Source organism: Panthera onca, chromosome D3 (assembly GCF_046562875.1).
Source record: "Panthera onca isolate mPanOnc1 chromosome D3, mPanOnc1 haplotype 2, whole genome shotgun sequence".
In the NCBI taxonomy this organism is placed as follows: Eukaryota; Metazoa; Chordata; class Mammalia; order Carnivora; family Felidae; genus Panthera; species Panthera onca.
In genome coordinates, this window is record NC_138350.1 from 17,478,003 (window position 1) to 17,503,755 (window position 25,753).

Genomic DNA, 25,753 nt, shown 5'->3' on the forward strand with positions numbered 1-25,753 from the left:
TCAGAGACACGAAGAAAAGCCTCTCTTTTTCTAAAGTAATTTCTATCCCCACTGTGGGGCTCAAACACACGACCCCAGGATCAAGAGTCTCATGCTCCGGGGCGCCTGGGTGGGTCAGTCGGTTAAGCATCTGACTTCAGCTCAGGTCATGATCTCATCCTTCCCAAGATCGAGCCCGGCATCGGGCCCTGTGCTGACAGCTCAGAGCCTGGAGCCTGTTTCAGATTCTGTGTCTCCCTCTCTGTCTCTGTCTCAAAAATAAATAAAAATTTTTTTAAAAATTAAAAAAAAAAAGAGTCTCATGCTCTACCAACTGAACCAGACAAGCACCCCAAGAAAGGCTGTTTTTTATTTTTTTAACGTTTATTTTTGAGAGACAGAGTCAGAGCGTGAGCAGGGAAGGGGCAGGCTCCAGGCTCCGAGCTGTCAGCACAGAGCCCAACGTGGGGCTCAAACCCACGAACTGTGAGATCATCACCCGAGCCGAAGTTGGACGCTTAATCGACTGAGCCACCCAGGCGCCCCTAGAAAGGTTGTTTCTAAAATGAAGACGCAGAATTCCTTTTAGTTGTGGCAGAATTAAAAAGCCTAAAAAGCAGTTGGAGCTTGGAAAGCCCAGTAGCATTCCTACCACCAGCAACACTGGAAAATATAATGAAATCAGAGACAGTAGAAATCTCGGTTCGGGCGTCCATCCCTTGGTCGTGCGAGAGGCAGCCTTCCAAACTGGTTACCTGGCTGATTGAACAAGGACCCTTGAAGGTGCTCCATAATTTTCAGGGTCAAGTTCATATCCCTTCATCACATGATTTCACACACACACAGCCTGCCCTGGGTGTCTCGCTTATGCCTTGGAGCATCCGTCCCCTGCCGTCCTCCTCTGCCAGGCTCTTTCCCACCCCACCGCTTCCATGGAGGCTCAGGGCAAGGCATGACTCTCTAAGAGGCATCCCAGGATGCGGCCCCTCATCTGTGGCCCCGGGCACCCTCTGGGCACGGACTACTCTGTATCATCCCTATTGATTTACTGGCCCATCCTGCCCACTAGACTGCCAACTCTGTAGGAGCAGGAATGAAGTAAAACAAAGATTCTCTCTCCATTTAACCCAAGTATCAGAAAAAGCATCAGCCTACGAGCAAGCGAATAACTTCAGGTCACAGGTTAGGGAGGCAAGAGGGATTGGTAGGGACTGGGGCAAAATGGAGAATAGATTTGTCCACTCGTCCTACCCAGCCAAGGGGGCAATTATTCCTCAGCTCCTGCCACGCAGTCTGATTTTTCTTCTAAAGAAGCTAGAAATCAAGATTTGTGTGTGAAATTTCTCCAGTTTCTCAATGTGGCAACCACTTCTATTTTTGTAAACCACGGAGGCCAGAAAGCAGGGCCCTGGCTGGTCCCCAGTTGTAACCTCTTATCCAGAAGCAGGAGGGTGGGAAAGGGATCAAGAACCAAAACCAGCACACCAAGGTGATTCCAAAATAGAGATTTGTTTATTAAGGATCATTTAGTCTCTGCATAAAAATCACCAATTGTTCCTCAGTGGGTTTTAACACACATCAATTCTTTTGGGGCTGCTCTGTTCGCCCCAACACTTTAAAAAATACAGCTCTTTTTAGCGCCAAGAAGGACAGTTAAGGCAGCGAGGCATTTTTCTTGGGTCTCAGTAGATGGAGGGTTCATCCTCTCCCCCTTGAGAGAGTTCACACAGTAGGTAGTTTCTTAGGTTGGAAAAGCTGTCCCTGAAGAAAATAACTATGCAGAAAAATGCAAATATAGTCACATAGGGCCACTCATTTGTGCCTGATAGCTTTAAAATAACCCTCCCCGTGGCCATCAAAGGCTTGCTGGTTGCTTTCGGCTATAAAAAAACTGTCTGGCAAAAGACAGTAAGAAAGAGCAGTATCTTTAATGACTGTTGTGAGGTCGGGCTGTGCAAACCACATGAGAACACACGCCAGTTTGCTTTAAAAAAAAAAAAATCCCACAACAGGGGCTCTGTGTAATTTCAGATCAAACTCCTCATGGTCCTTAAAATACCCAAAACATCATTCAGCCAGATCCTAAGGACACATGCTTCTTTTTCAAGGGAGGGGTATGACACACAGTTCCCCCAGAGTTACGCTCCGCGTGGGGGGAGAAAAAAAAAAACAAAACAAACCTTAGAACTTGATTAGAAACATTAATTGATCTTTCCCACACTGAAATGAAGGGATAAAGTCAGTCTGTGCTGCTGTGAAATTCAAAGGAGATTCGGAAGTAGGATCGTTATTTATTGCTCCGTGAGGATAAACCCCCAAAAATGACTTAAAAATAAAAACCTGGGCCGCCCGGCCCCTGCAGACCCCGGCCGGACTCTGGGCCGCTCCGGGGTGGGGGCACGCGGGCCGGTGCGGGCGGCCCGCCAGCTTGATTCACAGTGATTCGGGTTAGCCGGTTGCTGGGGTGCGCGTGCCTACACCTTGTAGTTGAGCTCGGCGTTCATCTTGGTGTACATCTCGTAGATGACGTCGATGGTGGCCGTGTAGTTGACCAGGAAGAGACGGACCTTCTCCAGGCACTCTTCCTCTGTCACGTTCTGCCCCTTGGAGAGCGCTTTCAGGAAGTCAGACTTGTAGGGTGCCGCGTAGAGCGCTGCCTTGAGACGGGCGAGAGGGGAGGGGGCACAGAGTTAGGGGACCAGCAGGGGCCGCCAGGCGGGGCACAGTGGGGTTCTGGGAGGGGGTGTCCCCGAGGTCCCTGCTACTCATGGTGTCGGAAGGGAAAGGAAGAGGGAGATGTGTGTTCCCTTCTACCCCCGTGAGGGACAGCAGGAAGGACACCAGCTTCGGGGACAGACAGACCTGGGTTCAAACTCCAGCTTGTGCCGCCGACTAGCTGTGAGCCTTGAGCAAGTTACTTAGCCTCTCTGAGCCTCAGTTTCCTCATCTGTAAAATCGGGATGATAATGGCACCCACGGGCATCAGGTTGCTCTCGTAAGGATCAAGGAGGTTGTGCAAAGTACTCAGCATGCACCAGGCACACAGTAGGTGCTCAGCATGGACGAGCCGCTTCCCTCTGGGTCCCCTGCTCTGGAGAAGATGGACTGCTTCTTCAGAGACCGCACTTTCGGACCAGGGGAGAGGGCTGCTGACAAGGACAGGGGCCTCTTTTCTCCTTCGGGGGGGGTGGGGCTACACGTCCCTAAATTTCAAGGCTCCCCTGACACTTGAAAAGTACAGAGAACAGGTAACGCGCAGAATTGCAGAGCCAGAAAGAAAAGGTTGCAGCTGAGTCAGAAGCTTAGGCTAGGAGTTAGACAGGCTGGGGTGGCTATAAATAATAAAATCATGCATACGAACAGCAGCAGTAAAGCTTTGATTTACTGAGTGTAAACCAGGCACCAAGCACTTTGTACATATTAACTCTTTTAATCTTTACTACAACCCTTGGAGGTGAGGCCTAGTTTACACCCATTTGAAAGATGACGATGCTGAGGCTCAGGGAGGTGGAATCCCAGACCGCATCGTACTGTGTGACCTTGAGTGAGATAATTAACCAACTTCTCTGAGCACCAGATTCCTCATCTATGAAATGGAGGTGAGGATGTGCGTTCGTGAAGAGTAGAATGTGTGGGCAGCCCGCCCTGGGCCAGGCACACAGGACATGCTGTTATCACTCAGGTGCGGGTTGCAAGGACTTTGTAGGGGGCAACACAGCGTGGCAGGGGGGGGGGAGCAGGGCTTCATGGCACCCACCTGGGCCCTGCCCCCAGCCCCACCAGGGGGGACAGCCAGAGGTGGCCCAGCTCTTCCTGCCTGTACCCAGACTGGCTCCTGACCCAGCCTGTGCCTTGTGGGAAAGAGACCAGCCTGTTGGACCCCGGTTCTCAGGGGACAGGGGATGGGCTGCAGGGGAGGGTGGCCAGGACAGGCTGGGCCAGACGAGGGGCCAAGAGACGAGAGTTAGCCAGAGACAGCATGGGGGGCACCCCAAGGACCTCCTGACATCTTCCCGATGGGCCTCTCAGCTGGCGATCCTGGGGGCCCCCAGGCAACCAGGCTGGTGCTGAAGCCCCACTTCCAGAAACCCTGGCTAATGTCACCCCAACGTAAACCACCAAGAGCCCTGTGGACCCGCGTCTCTTTAGCAGATGCCCCGGTGGGTACAGGAGCCCTTCTTCCCCTCCCTTCCCGGGGTGAGGATCCGGGCAGAATCCAAGGGGCCAAACAGGCCTGCCCGCCAGCGACCCTCGGTCTTCAAGAGTCTCCGCCAGGGTTGCTCCCACAGCCCCCCGGTCAGGCGTCACGGGACACTCAACGGAAACAGCACGGAGCAGCTCTGGCAACACCCACCGCGGCCACAGGTGGGGCTGGGCGAGCGCACGTGACAGGGCCCCTGCGTGAGCCAGCCTCAGCCCGAATAGGCCCAGCTGGGCCCAACCGGGTCGCCCAGGGCCACGGCCAAGCCGTGGCAGGAGGGGGGCCGGCCCACCTGGAAGATCTTCTGCACGATCCAGCCGTGGTACTTCTTGAGGGCCATCTCGTAGGCCTTGGTGGCGTTGACGCGGATGAGGTTGGGGTGATTCTCGTCCCGCTCCCCGTCGCAGATGCTCTGGAGGAAGACCTGGATGAAGCGGAGGCCCCTGCGGCCAGGGAGAGAGACGGCGCTTCAGGACCGGGCGCGCTCGGACCCGCCACGCCGCCGGCACACCCCTGCACAGACCCTGACGCACTTGGACCCGAGCGCCCGCTCTGAGCCGCGGGTACGCGCACACACGCACGCGCACACACGCTCCCGGTGGTGGTCACTCCTCAGGTGGTAGCTTCGACCCCGCTTATGTGTAACGTGACCAGCCGGCTCAGCGCAGCAGCTCCCGGGCACCTTGTCCAGAGGAGACCTGCCGCTGGCCGCTGGCCGCTGGCCGCGCTCCCCGCCGGGCTGCGAGGTCTACGAGGCCGGGTCTGGGCCTGCCTTGCCCACTTCTGTGTCCACGCGGCCAGCCCCCGCCACGCGTCAGCTCGCGGACCACGGACTGTGGACACACTGACCGGCCCGCCTTGTGCCTGGACGCCCCGCCTTCACCACCGCTCCGAGCCACTGTCTACACCCTCCAGTGGCCGCTTGAGCCCCTCCTCCAGGCCCTTGAATGCACGGCATCTCATCTCCGGCTCCCTCGGCCCCAGGAGGCTAGGCTTGGCACAACCTGCCCGTTTCACAGAGGAGAACATCGAGGCACCCCCGAAAGGCTCAGGCAAAGGCCAGGATGCGAACCCCACTGTCTGACCCCGGAACCCGACTCCTTCCTTCCCCATCTTTCCCTCTCCCCCCCCCGGAGTCCCTGGATGAGCTGCTCTGTTCCTTCCCTGCAGAGAGGTGGGGATCAGGCTGGCGGGGGATGAGGGGAGGCTTTTAGGGGCAGGAGCACTGGGACTAAAGGGTCTCTTTGTCACCTGTGAGGTAAAGGGAAGTCCTCCATACCTGAATCAGAGCCCTTAACCATCAGGGATCAGCCTGGGCTGTGGGACTGAGCCCAGGGGACAATCCCAGCCCTGTCCTGCTCGGCCACCTCTGCTGAGCCCCTGCCTCCCCACAGCCCTAATGACCGCCCTCTACCCAGCAGCCAGGGTGGGGTACCATCTGACCCTGTGGCTGAACACCTTCATGGCCCTCGGTGGCTCCCCAGCACCCCGATCAGGCTGGGACTCACCTCTGTCCAATCCCACCTGGTCCCTCCCTGCTCCTGCCTCACATCCAGAACCTGTGAGACCAGACCCTCCCAGACTAGCAGGCACCGGGTCTCTCCTGCCCTCCCACCTCTCCAAGGCCTCGTCCTCCTGGGACCCTCCTGCTCAGTCCCAGAGACTCTGCCTGGCACCTCTCCTCCAGGAAGCCCTCCCTGACCTCTCTCTGCTCCAGGCACTGCTACCCTGCTGTCAGGATGCACCCACCAGCCAGATACCCTACTCAGGCTGTGGTATCTGAAGAGGGACCCCACTTGTTCCATGCGGCATCCCACAGGCCCAGCACACAGCAGGTGCTTATTATGTGCTCAGCCAGTTGGCATCTCCCTTCACCCGCCCTCCCAGTCACCCGGCTCTGCCCATGTCTGATCGGGACACGAACAATCTAACCGAGCTGAACATCACCATCTGCCTTGCTCCTCCTAAGAAACCGGCAGAACTTGCCGATGGATGAACCAGGGAGCAGGCCTCACCCAGGCCTGTGAGTCTCTCACCGAGAGACAAAAGTGGGTGGGGGTGGTCCCTAAAACATGCTGTGAGGGCGTTAACTGCAGCCCACCCACCCCCCTGACGTCCTCGGCTGCGCCCTCCAGGTGGGAGACTCTCTCTGTTCCATTTCACCGAAGAAGTATGTGGTGGGGAGACGCGGCCGGCTGGGGCTGGGGAGAGACACAGGGGAGGAGCACCCTTCCTGACTCCAGGCCCAAGAGAGGGCAACACTAGGAACATCCGTGGGGCGGAGTATGTGCCTGGCTTCATGGCAGCTGCCAGTGGTGTCTACACAGCTAAAGGAGAATTCTGTGGCTGGTAGAGAGCTGTGTGAGCTCAGCCAGCCAACTGCCCGGGTTCTCTGAGCCTCGGTGGTCTTATCTGTGAGATGAGAACAACTGGATGTGGGGTCAAGTATCTGCTGGAAGGATGATATATATATATATATATATATATATATATATATATATATATATATATATATAGTGATTATGAGCATTCTCAAGTTTGGGGTAAGACTGTCTGGGTTCAAATCCCCTATCAGGGTACCCTGCCTCCAGCCCATGGGACAATTCTGTGCAAATCAGAGAGAGTGCCTTCTCCTCAAGATGCTGTATTCCTGTCAAGAAGCTCCCATAAAGTCAAACCTGGCACGTGCATGATGCAACCAGCCCTAGATAGGACACCTTTGTGCAGCGTACAACCTGCACAACTGTGCTTGGCCATTGGGGTCCAGCTCTGACCCTGTGACCTGGGCACATTATTTGGCCTCCAGAGCCCCAGTGGCCTCCCCCTGTGAGATGGGGATGATCACCACACCTAACTCACAGCACACGAAATACGATCAGACGTAAAAAAAACGATTAGAACGACATCTAGAGTATGCACTCACTTGCTATGCCTCTGATGGGACTGGAAAAAGGGAGCATCACCAGCAGGGGGGCCTTGGCCCTTTGGGCACTTTTTCTCAGCATTTCACACACGTGAAAGGAACGGGGGTGGCCTCGGAGGGCAACAGTAGGGTTGGACACTCCTAGTCTGCAGAGCAGGGCCCCCGGGGCTGCACGGCCACACACGCCCTGCCACCCAAGCCCATCACCTTTTCAGCCACATCAGCGCCAGCGTGGCTCCCACTTTGGGCCACTCTGCTCCGTACATTTCCTTCTCCACCTCCAGGATGTTCTGCAGGGTCCGGAATTTGGCCGGGTTGCTGTCGTACACAGCTTTGATTTTCTGAAACAGAGCACACGGGGTTCTCCCTTGGAAAGGCCGTCCCCACGGACGGCCGTCCCCCACGCCTGGTCGGGGAGCACCCCTCTCCTTCCCACCCGCGCCAGCACCAGCAGCAGGGGCTTGTGCCGGTAACTACGTGACTGTAACTACCATGACTGTTCACGTTTACCGAGCACCTTCCGTGAGCCGGGAGGGTTGGCAAAGCCCTTTGTGGGCGCTGCTCTACTGATCCTCCCAGTGGTCCTGATGTTGCTGTCATGATCCCCGTTTGCAGTGGGGAAAGCGAGGCTCAGACAGGGGAAGGGATAGCTGGCAGCGGGATCCGGCATAGACCGGTTCCAGGGTCCATGCTCGCCAACCACGATCGATGGCGCCTCAGACCCTGAGCATCGGAAGTGGACGGTCGCTTTGGGATTCAAAGATGTCCGGGAACAAGGCTCCTGAATCGGAGCCAGGCAGTTTGGATCTGAATCCCACCTCCGCTCCTTCCTTGCTGTGTGACCTTAGGTCAGCCCTTCCACCCTGCCGAGCCCCGGCTTCCTCGTCTGTAAAATGGGGATAACGACAGACCAGCCTCAAAGGGCCGCTGGGCTGACAAAATGAGACAATCCAGCGTGGCCAAGCGGCAGGCCGGGCCGTACGTGGATCCTCACGGGGAGAAGGGCAGTGGCTGGGTGACGGCAGTCCAGGGGATGACCCAGGAATGGGGAGGGGGGAAGGGCCGAGCCAATGCACCCGTGGACTTTGGAGTTTACTTCTTATTTGGTCGGGGTGGATACAAGAACCAGGAGGTTCCTTCCCAGGTCAACCCTTCAGACTGTCATCCCCGTCAGGCTGTGACTGCGGGGTATATGATTTCAAAGGAGCACCAAGAGCCCTGGGCCAGATGACCTGGGGGCCAAGCCTGTTTTCCACGTCTCCTTCCTGTTCCTCAACCTGGGGAGCCTGCGGCCAGGAGCAGGGCACTGGTGACTAATGCAGGTTCACAGTCCCAGTGGAGGTTCCGGGCTGTGGCTGCTGGGCCAAGTACATACCGTGATGTTGCCACTTATGTCTGCCTTGATGGGAGTAAACACTGGGGACCCGAGGCAATCTGGGGACAAAACCAGAAGAGAGATTCAGATTCCCATCAAGGAGGAGATTCAGGAACTCCATAGGCCACAGATGCTTGGGAACAGGAAGGCAGTTCACTTGGTGTGTTTAGGGATGAGCGGAGCTGTTTATAGGTGGTAAGAAGGCTTGTGGGCGAGTTAATTTGGAGCGGTGGGCTCCAGGTGAGACCAGTTTCTTGTTGCAGGACTTGTCAGAGCCTTTAAAATCCAACTGGAATATCTAGGGGGCAAATCCTTTTATCCGCAGCGCCCTTTGTTCTTGGACAGCACTGCCCAGAACTTTCTGCAGTGATGGAAATGTTCTAGATCTGCATTAATATAGACCCCATGTGGTTACCGAGCACTTGAAATGTGGTGTGACTGAGGAATTGAATTTGTAATTTTACTTGACTCTCATTCATTGAAATGTAAATAGCACACGTGGCTGGTGGCTACCTTATTGATCAGCACAGCTGTATACAGTACCTTGCAGAAATAATGTTCTGAGAAAGCCCTCTTGGCCAACAAGGCGGATCACTGCTAATAGACCAGTCTGAGGAATCTTATGAGGCAGAAGGGCCAGATTGATTAAAAATGACCTTCTCGGGTGCCTGGGTGGCTCAGTCGGTTAAGGGTCCGACTTCGGCTCAGGTCATGATCTCGCGTTTCATGGGTTTGAGCCCCGCATTGGGTTCTGTGCTGACAGCTCAGAGCCGGGAGCCCCTGCTCCCGAATCTGTGTCTCCCTCTCTCTCTGCCCCTCCCCTGCTCATGCTCTCTCTCTCTCTCAAAAATAAATAATAAACATTAAAAAAAAATTTTTTTAATGACCTTCTCATTCACCAGCCTGTAAGAAAGAAACTGGCGACGGAGAGGCTCCACGGTTCGGAGACCCAGCCTCAGAGCCCAGGAGAACATGTCAGCAATGGGGTCCCAGTCACTTAACACAGTGTGAGGGACGCCGGCTCAACCTCCACCCTGCTCTGCAGGCACTGGCCTCAGCCTTCCCATCTAGCCAGTGGGGCAGCAGGACCGATCAGAGATGCCGCGGGCAGGACTTGAAAGAACCCACCTCCAAGGCACACGTTTTGTTTATGTCTGCAATCGGAATGTTCTTAATTGGAGGGGGTTTTCCCTTCTTGGTGTTACTGGTGACACCGTTTTTGTCTTTGCTTTTGAAGTTTATTTATTTTGAGAGCGAGAGAGCGAGCGAGAGGGAGAGCATGGGTGGGGGAGGGGCAGCGAGAGAAGAAGAGAGAGAGAGAATCCCAAGCAGGCTGCACTATGCCAGCACGGAGCCAGACTCCGGGTTCAAACTCACGAACCATGAGACCGTGACCTGAGCAGAAACCAAGAGTTGGACGCTCAACCAACTGGGCCACCCAGGCGCCCCGCCAGTGACACCTTTGAGTCCATGAAAGGCAGACCTCGAAATGGGCGGGGCCTGGGACTCTGAGCAGCCTGCCCCCCTCCTTTCCCTCCTTTGTGACCCTCTGGCACTGTCGTGAGGACCTGAGACACCCCACAGGTCAGAGCCTCTTGCTGAGGGCTTGGCATGGAGGAAACACGCAGGGAAGAGCTGGTTCCCTCGTGAGCAGGTTCAGCGCAACCCTCACCCTCAGAGCCTGAAGCCAGCTGTGCTCCCCCAACACATTCTCCCCCCCCTCGTTGCTGTGTCCAGAGACCACAGGGCCCCGGGGACACAGACGCCCGAGCAGGCCACCGTGGGTACCCACGGGAGGGACATGCCAGACTCTCCTCGCCCGGCAGGTCAGGCACGGGCCTCCGTGTGCACGCCACCTTGACCGCACGGGAGCAGAGGCTTGGGGGAGGGGCAGCTGCAGACTGAATTCCACCCAAGGTGACCCGGCACACCTGGCCAGCCATCTGGAACAGTCCAAGCACAGCTGTTAAAAGAGGTGCATTGGGGAAACAGCTTTAGACACTATAAATGAAATACCCCAGAAGCCAGTGGAAAGAAAGTGGGGAAGGCATCCAGACAGATGGGGTTTGTTTGAATGAGCAAGTCTCCTCGCCTGGGTGCCTCGGTTTCCTCTCATGTCAAATGGGGCAGTAATTGTACTTAACTCATAGGACTGTCACGGGAATTAAAAAACCATGTACTGGACGCATTAGGCAGAGTGCCCGGTTAAGATGGATTTTTACCACGTTCACGACTTCAAGCTCCGTGGTCCTGCAAACGTCAGCCAGCTGTGCTCAGAAGCCACGGGCCCTGAGGAATCTCTGCCCAACGGGAACACGCTTGGCCCGTACCCACATCCCTCTATCCTCTGCCTTCTTGAGGCCCCTCGTCAGGCCCAGGGCAGGCTTCAGGCACAGAATCCTCAGGCTGACTGGCCAGCCTTCCGTCATCCACTGGGCTTCTCCCCCGTGCCTGTGGGGCCAGACCGCCTTCCACGGGGCCATGCAGGTGCGGCTCCCGGGTGCTGGGCTGGGGGTCCAGACGGCCTCCCAAACTACCCCATCCCAATCTTTCATCTTGCCTGACGCACCACTGACTTCATCCAGCAGGGACGGTCGTGGAATCTGCTAACCCTGGAGCACGTTACTACCGGCTGCCGCGAAGGACAAGGCGTTCCGGACTTAAATAGTAATGCAAGCGAGCCAGTCGCAGCGACTGTTCCCTCTTGACTGTGCAGCCAGGGGTCACCAATGCTGACCCTCACAGGGGCCAGGCGGGTCCCCTGGATGTGCTGCATGGGGACTGACTGCTCCTCAGCTCTGGCTGATGGCTTCATGTCCTCATCCTCCAAAAACGCATAATGTCCAAAGATACAGGGTGAACTGATGGATGGATAGACAGGTGCAGTAAAATATTAATGGCAGAATGCAGGTGGTGGGTGTGCAAATATGCACTGTTAAAATTCTTTCAATTTTACCTTATGTTTGAAAATTGTCGGGGCACCTGGGTGGCTCAGTGCGTTAAGTGTCCGACTTTGGATCAGGTCGTAATCTCACGGTTCCGTGGGTTTGAGCCCCACATCAGGCTGAGTGCTGACAGCGCAGAGCCTGGAGCCTGCTTTGGATTGTGTCTCCCTCTCTCTCTGCCCCTCCCCTGCCTGCACTCTGTCTCTGTCTCTCTCTCTCAAAAAATAAATAAACATTTAAAAATTAGGAAAAAACTTGTCGCATTTAACATGCTGGGGGAAATGTCAGGGCTTGTGTTTTTTGTGGGGTTTTTTTTTTGCTCATAAAGTCGTATCTTTTCCTTTTACTTTTTTTCCGAGTCCGTTTCATGGTGCTTGTGGTTCCACGTGTCATTCTATTTACCACCCATCTCCCCCTTGGACTTGAGCTCTGAGAGGGCAGGGACCTGGTCACCTGGGCCCCCCCTCCCCCCCGCCCTGTGCCCCCTGTGCCCAGCATGCGTGGCACGAATGAGTGGCCCGACGGTGGAAACTTCCCTCCAGTCCCACTTTCTATCCACCCACTGGTGGTGCCGATTGACCCCACGCATGGTTCTAGAGGCACCCATACCACCAAGATGGCGGAGGATACGGGGAGGGGATGGGGCCCCAGTTTCTCTGATAAAGGAGAACGTAGGAAGACCGGCCCTGGGGGGCTGCGCGACGTGCGGAGGCATCATACGTGCCAACTGAGCGCTCGGTCCGCATGTGATCGTTTTCCCCGCTACGGGCCGAGTCGAGGAGAACCTTCCATGGGAGAACGTACAGACCCGGGGCTCCGGAACCAGTCATTGCCAACCACCCATGGGCGGTTTACCGGCCTGTCCCAGTGACACAGGTCATTGAGCATGCATTTCAGAGACGCAGAAAAATGTTATCTGGCCTCCTCCGCTCTGAAAAGAGCTCTTGTGCAGTTTCTGAGCAGTCCTGCCCCGGTGGCAGGGAGAAAGGCTTTTTGTTTCGCGTTTTCCTGACAGTGCGCTGTGCGGGTCACGAGGCCGCTGTGGTCAGCAGGAGCAGGGCCCTGGGAGCAGTGGCTATTGTGTGCCGTGGCCACCAGGCAGGGACACGGCTTCTGCTCCACTGGGGAGGGCAGGGATGCAGGGCCTACGTGTACTTCTGGAGCGGGGAGCGGAGGAGGAGCTGAGAGGGACGGCGGGGGGTGGGGGGGAGGGGAGTGGGCGGACCCCAGGAGAGAGGGGTGGGGAGGCTGACCCCAGAGTCCACTTCCAGCAGGAGAGGCATCTCTGTGCACACATAGACGCGCACGTCGGGGTCAGTTTCGGAGCACCTGGGAGCAGGGAGGAGGCGGTGTGGTGCTCTGAGGTCTGCTGGTCTGGGTTCAGGTCCCAGGTCTGTGACTTTGGACGAGTGACTTAACCGTGCCGGGCTCAGGTCCCTCACTGTCCGCAGCCCACAGGTGCCGTGTGCAGGCGCAGTTGAGGCTGAAACCTGCTTCAACGTGACCTGCTGAATGTTCCAGGCTTGTCTGTCTTTGGTGCCGTCCAAGGCCACCACGCCCAGAAAAGTCAAGGGACTTGCCTAGGGTCACAAAGAGGAAGCCAGGCACTCAGACGTAATTACAGAACCAGGGCTGGTTCCACTTCTCCCTCACCTTTCTTTCTAGAATGTTCCCAGCCAGGTGAACTCACCAAAAAGGAGAGTACTCTGACAGGAAAACCAGAAGATGATTTTAATCACCAAGCACATGGTGGCCTTTTGAATAGTTTAAACTCAGGCTGGCCCCTGCTCTGGGCAGACTGTGACACTACCCAGCCTTACCTTTCCTACGGAATGTAGCCGTGCCCCAAAATTACCTTTCTTGTTTTACCAGTTTTGCAGATATACCTCCAAGTTGGTTTTTATTGTTGTCAGCAAACAGGCTCTTTAAAATGCCATCCAGAAGCCCTCTGCCAAAAGGGAGGGAGGGGGTTTGGATGGTTTCCTAGTTCCTCATCTTACCTCCAGGGAGAAAGGAAGTTGTGAAAGTTTCTTTCTCCGTGAAAGAAAGAAAGAAAGAAAGAAAGAAAGAAAGAAAGAAAGAAGAGAGAGGGAAAGAAAGGAGAGAGAGAGAGAGAAAGAAAGAAAGAAAGAAAGAGGGAGAGAGAGAGAAAGAAAGAAAGAGAGAAAGAAAGAAAGAAGAGAGAGGGAAAGAAAGGAGAGAGAGAGAAAGAAAGAAGAGAAAGGGAAAGAGAGAGAAAGAAAGAAAGAAAGGAGAGAGAAAGAAAGAAAGAAAAAGAAAGGGGAAAGGAGAGAGAAAGGGAAAGAAAGGAGAGAGAGAGAAAGAGGGAGAGAGAGAGAGAGAAAGAAAGAAAGAAAGGGAGAGAGAGAAAGAAAGAGAGAAAGAAAGAAAGAGGGAGAAAGAAAGAAAGAAAGAAAAGAGAGGGAAAGAAAGAAAGGAGAGAAAGAAAGAAGAGAAAGGGAAAGAGAGAGAGAAAGAAAGAAAGAAAGAAAGAAAGAAAGAAAGAAAAAGAAAGGAGAGAGAGAGAAAGAAAGAGGGAGAGAGAGAGAGAGAAAGAAAGAAAGGAAGGAAGGAAGGAAGAAAGAAGAGAAAGGGAAAGAAAGGAGAGAGAGAAAGAAAGAGGGAGAGAGAGAAAAAGAAAGAAAGGAAGAAAGAAAGAAAGGAAGAAAGAAAGAAAGAAAGAAAGAGAAAGGGAAGGAAAGGAGAGAGAGAGAAAGAAGGAAAGAGGGAGAGAGAGAGAGAAAGAAAGGGAGAGAGAAAGAAAGGGAGAGAGAAAGAAAGGGAGAGAGAAAGAAAGAAAGGAGAGAGAGAGAGAAAGAAAGAAGAGAAAGGGAAAGAGAGAAAGAAAGAAAGGAGAGGGAGGGAGAAAGAAAGAGAGAAAGAAAGAAAGAGGGAGAAAGAAAGAAAGAAAGAAAGAAGAGAGAGGGAAAGAAAGGAGAGAGAGAGAGAAAGAAGAGAAAGGGAAAGAGAGAAAGAAAGAAAGAAAGAAAGAAAGAGAAAAGAGAAAGGAGAGAGAGAGAAAGAAAGAGGGAGAGAGAAAGAAAGAAAGAAAGAAGAGAAAGGGAAAGAAACGAGAGAGAGAGAAAGAAGGAAAGAGGGAGAGAGAGAGAAAGAGAGAAAGAAAGAGGGAGAGAGAGGAAAAGAAAGAAAGAAGAGAAAGGGAAAGAAAGGAGAGAGAGAGAAAGAAGGAAAGAGGGAGAGAGAGAGAGAGAGAGAAAAAGAAAGAAAGGAGAGACAGAGAAAGAGAGAGTGGGAAAGAAAAAAGGAAAGGAGAGAGAGAGAGAAAGAAAGAAAAAGGGAAAGAAAGGAGAAAGAGAGAAAGAAAGAGGGAGAGAGAGAGAAAGAGGGAGAAAGAAAGAAAGAAAGAAAGAAAGAAAGAAGAAAGGAAAGAATAAGCTATAACTCCAACGTCTGACTCCATAGGACCACTCCTAATGGGCACAGATTCTGAATACAGATAAGCCTTGGTTATCTGGAATATGTGGCAAATGGCCACTTCTGTTTGGTGTGGAAGGTTTTTCTAAGCACGCTACTCAATCCAGAAGGCATAAGGAAAATACCACAAAGCTGATTACAAAACCCAGAAACCTCTTACATGCGGCATGAGGAGATATCCCATCACCAATCACAGGCAAACAACAAACTGATGGTCGGAGGGCTGGTCTGTGAAACAAACCATAGACTAAAGATAATTATCCTTAATATGTAAAGAGCTCTGATAAATCAATAAGAAACAGCCGAACCTGATAGAAAAATGGCATAACATAGAACAACAAAATGTCTTACCTTGACAATAAAAAGAAGATAAAATTAAAACGGCGAAATATTTTTTAGCTGTCTAATGTAACGAATGCCCCAACCTTCTCTGGTTCAACCACTCTGGATGAAACGCATCAAAATGTAACACAAATGTCCCTGCTTTCGTATACCAAGCCACACACGGTTTTCTAAATAGGGCCATCATCGATGATAGGAATTATGATAAAGGTGTGAGCCAGTAACCTCACAGGCCCCCCTGAACCCTTCACTAAATGGCTCTACGTGGCATTTTCAGGTTTTCAGGACCAAGTTGCCTAATGGAAAAGAAATTGTTCTTGACAGGCAAGGAGCACCACTCCCTCCTGCTTTCTCTGTAGCGCTTTCATTCTGCTAGATACTTGGGAAACAAATAATGAAGGGGGTCAGCTTCAAGGTCAAGCATTTTGTGCATGACCTCCGTGACGATTCTGGCTGGACAACCTCCTACCTGGGATTCACCAGGGTTCAGATAAGGAGGTTGCCCAGAGAGCAGAATGCCCCACAAGCCATCAGTCACCATATGTCACCCAGAATCAGACTCGTTTCTGCTTTTTCCGGCTTCAACGTGGTTGGAAAGCAACAGTTGTTACGAACGCTCTGAGCACGACCACAGCACATATGCAAGCTTCCCCACGACACCTGCCGGACACTGGGCAACGGGGCGACTGAACTGCCCTGCCTGGACCCCCCTCTCATTCCATCTCAGGAACAATTTTGGCAGAGGAATAAAAAGCACTCCTCTTCTTAGACACAAGGCTTTGCTCTCAGCCTGTGTGATTCAGAATGGAAACCCCGACCCCAACCAATACTTACTTCAAAAAGGAAGAACAGGATGCTAGGAGCCTGGTTTAGGAAGGTTCTATTTCAAATTCAATTTTTTTTTTTTTTTTTTTTTTTTTTTTTTCAGTAGCTGGATAATTAGGTTCCATTGCTAAAGATACGAGGCAGATTAACTTTACAGGTCCTGGCTTTTCGAGGACGATAATGGGAGGAACTCAGATTACAGCCGATGGAAGTGAATCATTTATTAATCCACAGGTATGTGGTGTGTACTAGGCCTGCTTTGAGAATGCCCACCTTCGTAAAACTAAGACTTCTCGAGATAAGGCATTTTATTGTTGTGTGAATTGTCGTTTTTAAAATTTTTACTGTCTAAAGAGGAAAGGATGTTTACAAAACAATCCTGTGGCACCCGGGTGGTCCAGAGGGTTAAGCGCCCGACTCTTTGATTTCAGCTCAGGTCACGATCTCGATCTCGTGGGTCTTGGACTTGAGCCCCGTGTCGGGCTCTCTGCTGTCAGCGCAGAGCCCGCTTTGGTTCTTCCATCTCTCTCTCTCTCTCTCTCTCTCTCTGCCCCACCCCACTGTCTCAAAAATAAATATTTAAAAACAAAACAAAAGAAAGCCAATCCAAAACACTGGTTATAAATTAAAAATCACCCCAATGGCATGCCAACTCCCTTTGTCCACAGTTGTCCCCTTCAACAAAAGCCACCCCTGAAGTGGGGATGTGGCTGGGAAACTCATTTTTCTCTACTTGCTGTGTGGCCTGGGAGAAATCAGTTAACCTCTCTGAGCCGCGGCTTCCTCATTGGTAAAACGAGGCCGACAACGGACCCCACCTCAGGACCTCACCTCATCGGGTCGCTGGGAGGCTTAAACGAGGTGTTGTTTAAAGGGCTTTGCACAGTCTCTGGCACCTAGTAAATGCTCAGGAAAAAAGAAAGTATTCTTTATGCTTATTATTATTATTATTATTTATAACATCATTTTCATCTTTCTCAACAGACAAAGCTTTTCTTCAGAGAGGAAATCCAGAGAAGAAGGCTCCCAATGACTAAGAAATCACAGAAGAAAGAGAGTAAGGGAGGGAGGAGAGAAAGTGGAGCCTACTGATGGATATGGATACAATTAGCAGGAAACCTCCTGTCATAAAATAAGGACTTCAAATGTACTCCAGACCATTAAAAAAAAAACGGGCTCTCAGACGAGAGTGGAGTGAGGGAACTTGGGGGAACAGCACAGCAGAAAATGAATCACTTCCGAGCACAGGAAAGTGTGAGCTGGCTGGTTTTTATAGGACCCTGGAGAGGGCAGATCAGCTGTAATGACTTAAAAGCTCAGATACAGTTAACACGCTAACCAAAAAGAGAAAAAAAAAAAAAAAAAAAAAAAAAAAAAAGAAAGCCCCGATACAAGTAACACTGTAAGAAAGCAACAAAAGGAGTGAACATCCACCCAGGCGGTTTTTAAACTGAAACAATGAAACCTAAGACCAGAGCCCCTCCGGGTGGCTCACTGAAACCAGCGCTGCTTGGCCAGATGGGGATTTCCTAGCACTCCCCTCCCCCACTCCCAAACAGCGTGGAAGGGCCAGAAACGGGGCTACTTCTGCCCGGAGTAAGACCTCCCGGGTCTTTGAGTGCTGCCCTCCCTTATCACAGGGCCAGCCCACTTCTCAGCCCCGTGGACCACTTCCCAGCTGTGCCGACCTGGTCACCTCCCTTCCCCACTCGGAACCTCGGTTTCTTCTTCTGTAAAATGGTGCTACTCCTTCCGAATTCGTAAGGTCATGAGAAGGCTTAGAAATGAGACAGAGGCTCATTCAAAGCTCGGTACGTGGGCGCCACTCAAGACAGGAGTCACGCTAGCTGTGATCAGGGTCGTGCGTTATATTTTACAAAGCCCTCTGTCACTCGCTCTTCCCATTCCCTTTCAGGTCGACACCTCTGGACAACTCCGCTCTGCCAGCTGCACTGCTGGGCCCCGGGAGGGCCCAACCTCTGCCCCTGAGGGATTCGCAGTGGGGCACTGTTCCTCCAAGCAGCCCTGTGCTGGAGGTGAGGCAGGCCTGGATGAGCTAGCAAGAGACAGAGTGGACACTTTCCCTCCTACTTCTCCATTTGAGTCCCTCTGGGAGCAGAAGCCAGACTTCAGTCCTTGACCTCAGGGCCAGACTTTTCTGAACATGGGGACGAGGAGGATCTACTCGCAGTCACTGGAGGACGAAGCAGGCGGGCACCGGTGGTCTGTGCTCCGCGCTGGTCTTTGGATGTTATAAATGAGGGTGCTGGAGCGGTCTCAGACCAGCAGCTGGCCCCAGCCCTGGCCGTCGGTCACCAGACCCACAGATGGGAGAGACAGCTTCTTTCTGGAAATCTTTGTTTCTTTCCCAAGGGCTGTGTGGCAGTGTCTGAAGGCCTGAGGCCATCCGTCCTATCTGGGCAAAGATGGAGCGATTCTGGGCGCTGAGCACCAAAATCATTTGGGAAGGTCACCTCCATCCTTCTTGGGAGGCCAAGCCCAGTCGGGGCTGGAGGCCTAGAGAGGGGATGAACTTAGGCGTGGACACAGCCTTGGCACCGTGGAACCAGGACTCAAGCTCGCGTGGGCTCGGCCTGCCGCCAGGGCCCGTGTTTCTTCCCATTCATCTACCTATGATTTTCAGAGCAAGGCCTTCAGCAGACAGCGGACCCAAGTTCAAAGTGACTTCTCCCAGTTGAGCCTCAAAAGCAGCCAACTCACAGCTGTTACAGACACAACCGGCTAACACAGGAGTCAGCGGCAGCTCTTTCAACAGGGGTCACTCAGATCTTCCCTGGGCCAGGTGAGATCATGAGCGTGACACATCAGAAGGACATCGGGCACACAGTAGGTGCTCCTAAAGTCTAGTGGGCCCCCACCCACTACCTGCAAAGGCACTACCAGCCAGTAAGAGTCTCCTGGCAGTTTCGAAATTGCAAAACCCAATTGCAGAAAGTGTATTTTTGGCTTCTTCCTCCCACAGGGACACAGTTTCCTCTAAAAGCGTCCCTCACAGGCATACAGTCTATGTCCGGTCCCTACAGAATCCAGCCTTCAACAGACACTCAACCAAAATGATAACTAAGCTGCTAGAGTAAGACGGTTCAATCCAGTTTCTTGCTCATCTTTCTTGCGATATTAGCTTTAAAACTTGTATAAACTTAAAAAACAAAACACCGCAGAGATCTGATAGGTGGTCCCGAGTCCCAGAAGGTACTTGTTGCCCTGGGGCAGATAACTTCCCTCAAAGAAGGGGAACTTCTTACTCCCAGGCCAAGGGGTGTTAAGGGGGCTGGTTCTCAGGCGGTTAACGCCATGTTCCAATTACAGGAGAAGCTGACCTGTTTGGGATGACTGGGTGACTTCTATATCCCAGTCATTCAAATTTGCATTCAAATGAGCAAGGGTTACGGGGCCCAGCTTGGAGGGCCGATTACGAGGCAAACACCCGGGAGGAAAGCTGCATATCTGGTTTGCGGGTTCCGGCATCTTGAACCAGTCACTGTGCCCCCTGGACTCTTTAGTGGCCATGCAGGTGGCTCCACGCGGGGCAGAAGGGGGTTTCTCCTCTGCCGGACAGGAAGCCAGGACAGCAAGCAGGCACATGGCCAAGACCACTGCATAAGGAATCCTGAGGCCTGAGGCCCGAGTTCTGGTTTGACCTGAGCTGTGGCTGGGCTCCATTGGTTGCCCCCTGGCTGTGTGACCCTGGGCATGTCACCTAACCTCTTGGGCCTCGGTTTCTCTGGCTGTATAACAAGAAGATAATTCTGTCCTTCTGGGCTGCCACTGTCCCCCCCTCCCCCCACAAATAGAGCGAGCACTGAACCAAAGGGATGGGAAATCACTCTTTCTGGGGTTTCCCCTACGACTATTTAATGAGCATCAGATACCTGTAAGGCCTGATTCTCTGAACGTCCATTTAATGACATAAGAGATCTGAAGGAAGAAAAATCATCCCCAGAAAGTGGATGTCAAGAACTGAGAGATGGAGATCATTCCCTTCAGCTTCTGCATCTTCAGTTTCTCCCTAAACAGTGAGAACAGACAGGCGTGGCTTCATGCACCACGTCCGACAGACCTGGAACAGCGTGTTAAGAAAAACACCGAGGCTGTGTCTAGACTAGAAGGGAGAGAGCGGTATCGTGACTGGTTAATAATGTCATGTCTGCCATGGGTACGGTTTATGAGTTACGTATTTTTTCAAATTTATTCATTTATTACTATTTAAAAAAACTTTTAATGTTTATATTTATTTTTGAGAGAGAGACAGAGCGGGGGCAGGGGAGGGACAGAGAGAGGGAGACACACAATCTGCAGCAGCCTCCAGGCTCTGAGCTGGCAGCACAGAGCCCGACGTGGGGCTCGAACTCACGAACCCTGAGATCATGACCTGAGCTGAAGTTGGCTGCCTAACGGACTGAGCCACCCAGGCGCCCCGTGAGTTATGTATTTTAATTCAGAAAGAGAGAGAAAAGCAAAACTTCTTCTAGAAAGAACCCAGAAAACAAAAAACAAAACAAAAAAAAAACATGGGAATGGAACCAAAAGCATTCACTCAGCAAATATCACCAGCTCACCTGGGGCCAGGCGCTGAAATAGCTCAAAGTCACAGAATGTGATAGGTTCTGTGGTAGTCTAAGGGAGTCAGGAAAGACTTTCCGGAAGAGGTGACTTTCCCGTAGGGATAAGCAGAGCCCAGCCAGGCCAAAGGAAGGTGGTAGGCTGGAAAGGAGGAGGGGTGTGCCAGGCAGAGGCAAGTGATGGCACGGCACCACTCGTGGGGCTGCAAGCCATCCAGAGAGGCTACAACACAGATTTCAAGGTGGGGTAATAGGGAGCCACCGAAGCTTCCAGGCAGGGAGTGACCAGATGAAATGACATCCCTGTCTCTCCCTCCCCCTCTCCCACTGCCTCCACCCTCTAATTGTTAGTACTGTAGAACATTGCTGCATAATTGACCTAAAAGATGAGAGAGCAAGCCTCACAGAAGTCAGTCGCAAGCTGATCACTCAGACATGAGATCCAATTACTGGGTCAAGGTGGAGAAAGAAGCCGGACAAGGGGCTGGACTCTAAGTGGACATAGTAAAGCCTGTACCACGCCAGAGGTTCAGGCCAGAGATAAGGACGAAGGGCTAGCCCAAGATGTGGACGCTCTAAGCCACACCAGACCCGCAGCCCGAGGAATCAGCATTCACCCGGGCTGACCAACTCTGTCACAAACCACACCCGACAAAAGTGAAAGAAATGTGATTGCTCTAAAAGCTTTCGCATCCTTCAACCCAGCAATTTCACTTCTAAAAATTACAAATAATGAAAGAAGTACACAAAGAAACACATACGAGGATGTTCACTGCAGCGTTGTTTATGAGAGTTGTTTACGAGAGCAGACCACGAGAGAAGTGATGTGCATGGCCCACAGCAGGGGACTGGTTAATTAAAGGATGACCACATTCAAACAAAGGAATTCTAAGCAGCTGTGACAAATGGTGACAGGCATGGGAAGATGGTCATGCTATATAGTGGGCGGAAAAAAGCAACTTATGCATTTTCCCTTAAGACGGACAAAAATGAGTCCAATAGGAAAGTATTTCGGAATGTCAACAGAGATGCTCTCAAAATAAAAACAAGCAAACCAAAAAACCCGACCTCAAAAGGTTCTGAGAGGATTAGAGTACTAGCACATCGTAAGTGCTCAAGAGATGACAGAGAGATTTTTATTTATCATTTCTTCTTGCAAAGTTTTTCCTTCGATACACAGATCTTCCTTACAGCATTCAATACTTTTTAAAAACACAGCTTTCTGGGGCGCCCGGGTGGCTCAGTCGGCTGAGCTCCCAACTTCGGCTCAGAGATCACGATCTCGCAGTTCGTGAGTTCGAGCCCCACATCGGGCTCGTTGCTGCCGGAGAGGAGCCTGCTTGGGATCCTCTGTCCCCCTCCCTCTACCCCTCCCCCACCTGCGCTCTCTCAAAAATAAATAAACGTTTAAAGCAAAACAAAACAGCTTTCAGCCCTTTGCCCTATTTATATGAAGAACAGTGGTTCTCACACCAGATTTTGTCTCCTCGCACAAGTCATTGTCCCAACTTGGGGAGAGGGAGGTGTTACTGGCATCGAGTAGGTAGAGGCCAGGGATGCCACTAAATGCACAGGACAGCGCCCACCACAAAGAATGATCCTGCCTCAACCGTCAGCTGTGCCATGGTGGAGAGACCCTGATTTAGAGGGAAGCGTGGCTACAACCTATTTCAGACTTCTTGCATCCACTAAGCCAGACCTGTCCCATTCAAGAAGACACACGCAAGCCACCCGGACCATCCAGGTGACCACACGCCCCCAAGATGAGACAGAGCCCCTGTGTTAGAGCCCATGGTGGATCTCAACGGACCCCTGAGTCCCAGAGAAAAGCCACTGGTGGGAGCATCCTCCTAAAACTGAAATCCTCAGGAGAAACTCTTCTCCCAGACAAGCAAAATGGTTCAAAATGGATTATCACATTTTTTTCTTTTAAGAGGGCTAAGAATTATTCTGTGTGGGCCAACCCACGGAGGCTTCTGTATAAGTGGGGCCTCTGTCAACAGATGTGCTGCCCCACGGCACATGGCTCACAGCAAAGACAAGGGTCCTTTCAGATCAGAGGAAGGGAGGAGGGGATGCTCTTCAGCCCTGGCATCCTGGCCCTGCTGGCTCCAGGGGCCACCGTCCCTTCTCCTCTAAAAGCAGCCAGATGATCGCATCCGGTGAGGGTCCCCCCAACTGCAGAACCGTAGTACGGGCACCTTTGCCGAAGATAAAGAGATTAACTTGGGGTTTCTCACCTCGACAAGGCAAACATTTGGGGCTGGATCAATTCTTTGTGGTGAAGTTGTCCTCTGCATCGTAAGGTATTTTGCGGCATATCCCTGGCCTCTACCCACTGAATGCCAACAGCACCTCCCTGCACGCCACCCCCCCAGCCCCGCCCAACACACACACACACACACACACACACACACACACACACACACACACGCACGCACAAGCTGTGACAAACAAAAATGGCTCTAGACATTGCCAGCTGTCCCCTGAGGGGCAAAACCGCCCTCAGTGGAGAACCATTAGCTTAAACAGATTCTGAATCCTTGTCCAGGGCAAGCTGGCTGAGTCCTGCCAATGTTCACAGAACAAGAGGTGGTGGGGGGTGGGGGGAGGCATGCAAATAAAAAGTTCCTCAGTGCCAAAGCCAGTGAGTTCCCAAGCCCCTGCCTGGAGAGTCAGTGTTATTTCAACACTGAGATAACCGATAAGAACATTTCAGACACTCCATGAGGATGGACTAAGCACCTACTATGTGCCAGGCACTGTTCTGGGTACTGAGGGTGCAGCTGCGGACATAAAAGTCCGAGACCCTGCTCTCAGGTTGCTAACCCAGGTCTGAGGATCATACAAACCAGGTGACTGCACTCACTCAAACCCTGATTAATCATCTACTACGTGAAGGAACCAAAACTGGACCAAGGAACTGATGCGATAACTGCTGCCCCCGCAGCTAAGATCCATTTGGCATTTAAGGCCTCACAGCTTTACACACATTTACCCCCTCGCAGCTAGCCTGAGAGATCAGCAAACCCATTTCACAGATGGGGACCACCCACTTAGGGGTAACGGGAGTGGCTGTCCGTGTGCCAGATCTCTTCAGCCCCAGGTCAGTGTTAAGGTTCTGTCAGTTTGTGGGTTACAGCCGAACTCTGTCCTGGGGATGGGTATCTTCCTGCAAGGCCACCGAGTGAATGAGCAGGGCAAGGCGCAGGGCAAGCCCACATGGAAGGGTCAGGTTGCACCTTTAGCCAGGACCCGAAAGGCAAAAGGCAGCGGTGGGTGGTGTTGTCTTCTATTTCCCATTTTCCATCCAGGGCCTGGGCTGGGCTCAGGGAGGTGAGGAAAGATGCTCTGAAACTGGCTTAGCGACTGCCTTCCTCACGCTCCCACAGCCTTCCTGGACCTGCCATATGAGGCAGGGGCTTCTTCCAGAGCCCATGCCAAGCACTCTGTGTCTGACGTCACCCCACAAAGCAGCTTCCCCTGACCTGACCCCTGTTCTAAATGGAGGAAACACTTTAGGTGGTTCCCCCTAGAAAGGGGTGCCAGAGTTTCGCGAATCCCTCTTCAAAACCTCCCTCCTCATCCTTCCTCCCTTGGTGCAGGGGTGGGGTGTCTTTGATCTGGAATGGGGGAATTCTGAGGAAAGAAGGGTTCACACCTGCGAGGGGGAGGCTGGAGAATGTAAGGAAAAGAGAGGGCTTATGGAATGGGAGGGTTATTTTAAGGGGAGGGAGTTGAAAGCCACTCTGAAAAGCAAGAAGGGAATGATAGGGTGAGGGATACAGGATTTGGGGTTGAAGGGGCGGGATGCTTTCGGGAAGATGGGAGGATTGGAAGTGTCAGGGGTGTCTGGGGGAGAGGGATGATCGGGGGAGCCCAAGGAAGTGGAGAACTGGCGCGCGGGAGGGGGGTGGGCATCTTAAGGAAACGGTGGAGTGTGAGGTGGTGGAGATGAAGGAGTGGAGTGTCTGGAGGAGACGAAGGATCTGGGGGTGTCCGGGAGAGGGAGAACCTGGGGTGCCTGTAAGGAAAGGGGGTCTTGGGTGCCTGGGGAAATAGGATCTGGGGTGTCCGGGAGAGGGACGGCTGGAGGATGCTCGGGAGAAGGGGGTTCGGGTGCATCTGGGAGCGCTCCGGAGAAGAGCTGCGGGCTGGCTCCCCCATTCACCCCTGCTCACCGAAGAAGGGCGGCAGGTGGGACACCGCCTCGAGGAAGGGCCCCGTCTCGATCTGCTTGTCCGCGGGCAGCGGCTTCAGCAGGTGCTCGGCCAGCAGCGCCATTTCGGGGTCGAGGCCGGCGGTGATGCCCCAGCCGGCGCCGCGGGCGTCCACGCCGCCCCCCGGGCCGCCGCCGTCAGCGCTGGGGCCGTCACTGACGCCCGCCGCAGACTCAGGGGACGCCAGCGTCGCCACTTCCGCCCTCGCCGCGCCCGCGTAGCCGAGCGCTCAGCGCCGCCCGCAGGCCAAGCGCCTAAGCGTCCAGACGCGCCGCCCCGCCCCCACCCGCCCGCGCCAATCCGCGCCCGCCGTCGCGCCCGCCCGTCCAATCCGCGCCCGTCGCCGCCCGCCTCCCCGCCGCCATTGGTCAGGGGGCGGGGCCGGCCAGTCCGGCCTGAAAGCGCGCGGACTCGCCAGTCTAGGTCCGCCCAGGTGAGCCGCTCCCTGGTGAACCTTCTGCGGGCGTTCCCTGCGGCCCCGGCGACGTGTTCCCCCTCCGCCCCCAACCCGGGCGGACCGGCTCGGGCCGGGTCCTCGCCTGATGGGGGCGTAGAGCTGCCCAGGTCACAACTCCACTCACCTACCAGCCCAACTTTACAGCCCAACACAGCCAGCGCCCCCGAGGACACCTGTTTCCCCAAGAACAGAGCCTGTCTGTCCTCCAACAGCCCCAAGCAACCTGTTGGACGCTGTTCGGGTCGCAGTTCTCTTTAGCTGCAACCAATGGGGACGTTTGACTGTTCTTCAATGATCTTTCACCTGTTGGACGCTGCTCAAGTCACAAGTTTAACTCGGCCATGCCTAGCTAAGACTTCCGTTTCCTGAAATCTGGGGTCCTGTCTGACCTGAACGGTCTGATGTTACCTAAGGGACCTGGCCCAGTTTACCATCCAACTCAACCACCATCAGACTGAACACTTGTTT

General features: G+C 53.2%; 1 protein-coding gene across 1 annotated transcript; it reads right to left on the reverse strand.

The window, feature by feature from the left end:
- Positions 1-1,472: 1,472 nt before the first annotated feature.
- GLTP (glycolipid transfer protein) lies at positions 1,473-25,041 on the reverse strand. Its single transcript, XM_078435676.2, has 5 exons — positions 24,790-25,041; positions 8,479-8,537; positions 7,311-7,444; positions 4,473-4,623; positions 1,473-2,636 (listed from the first exon to the last, which is right to left on the reverse strand). The coding sequence occupies exons 1-5, from the start codon at positions 24,890-24,892 to the stop codon at positions 2,454-2,456; spliced, it is 630 nt and encodes a 209-aa protein (XP_078291802.1). The 5' UTR covers positions 24,893-25,041; the 3' UTR covers positions 1,473-2,453.
- Positions 25,042-25,753: the final 712 nt, after the last annotated feature.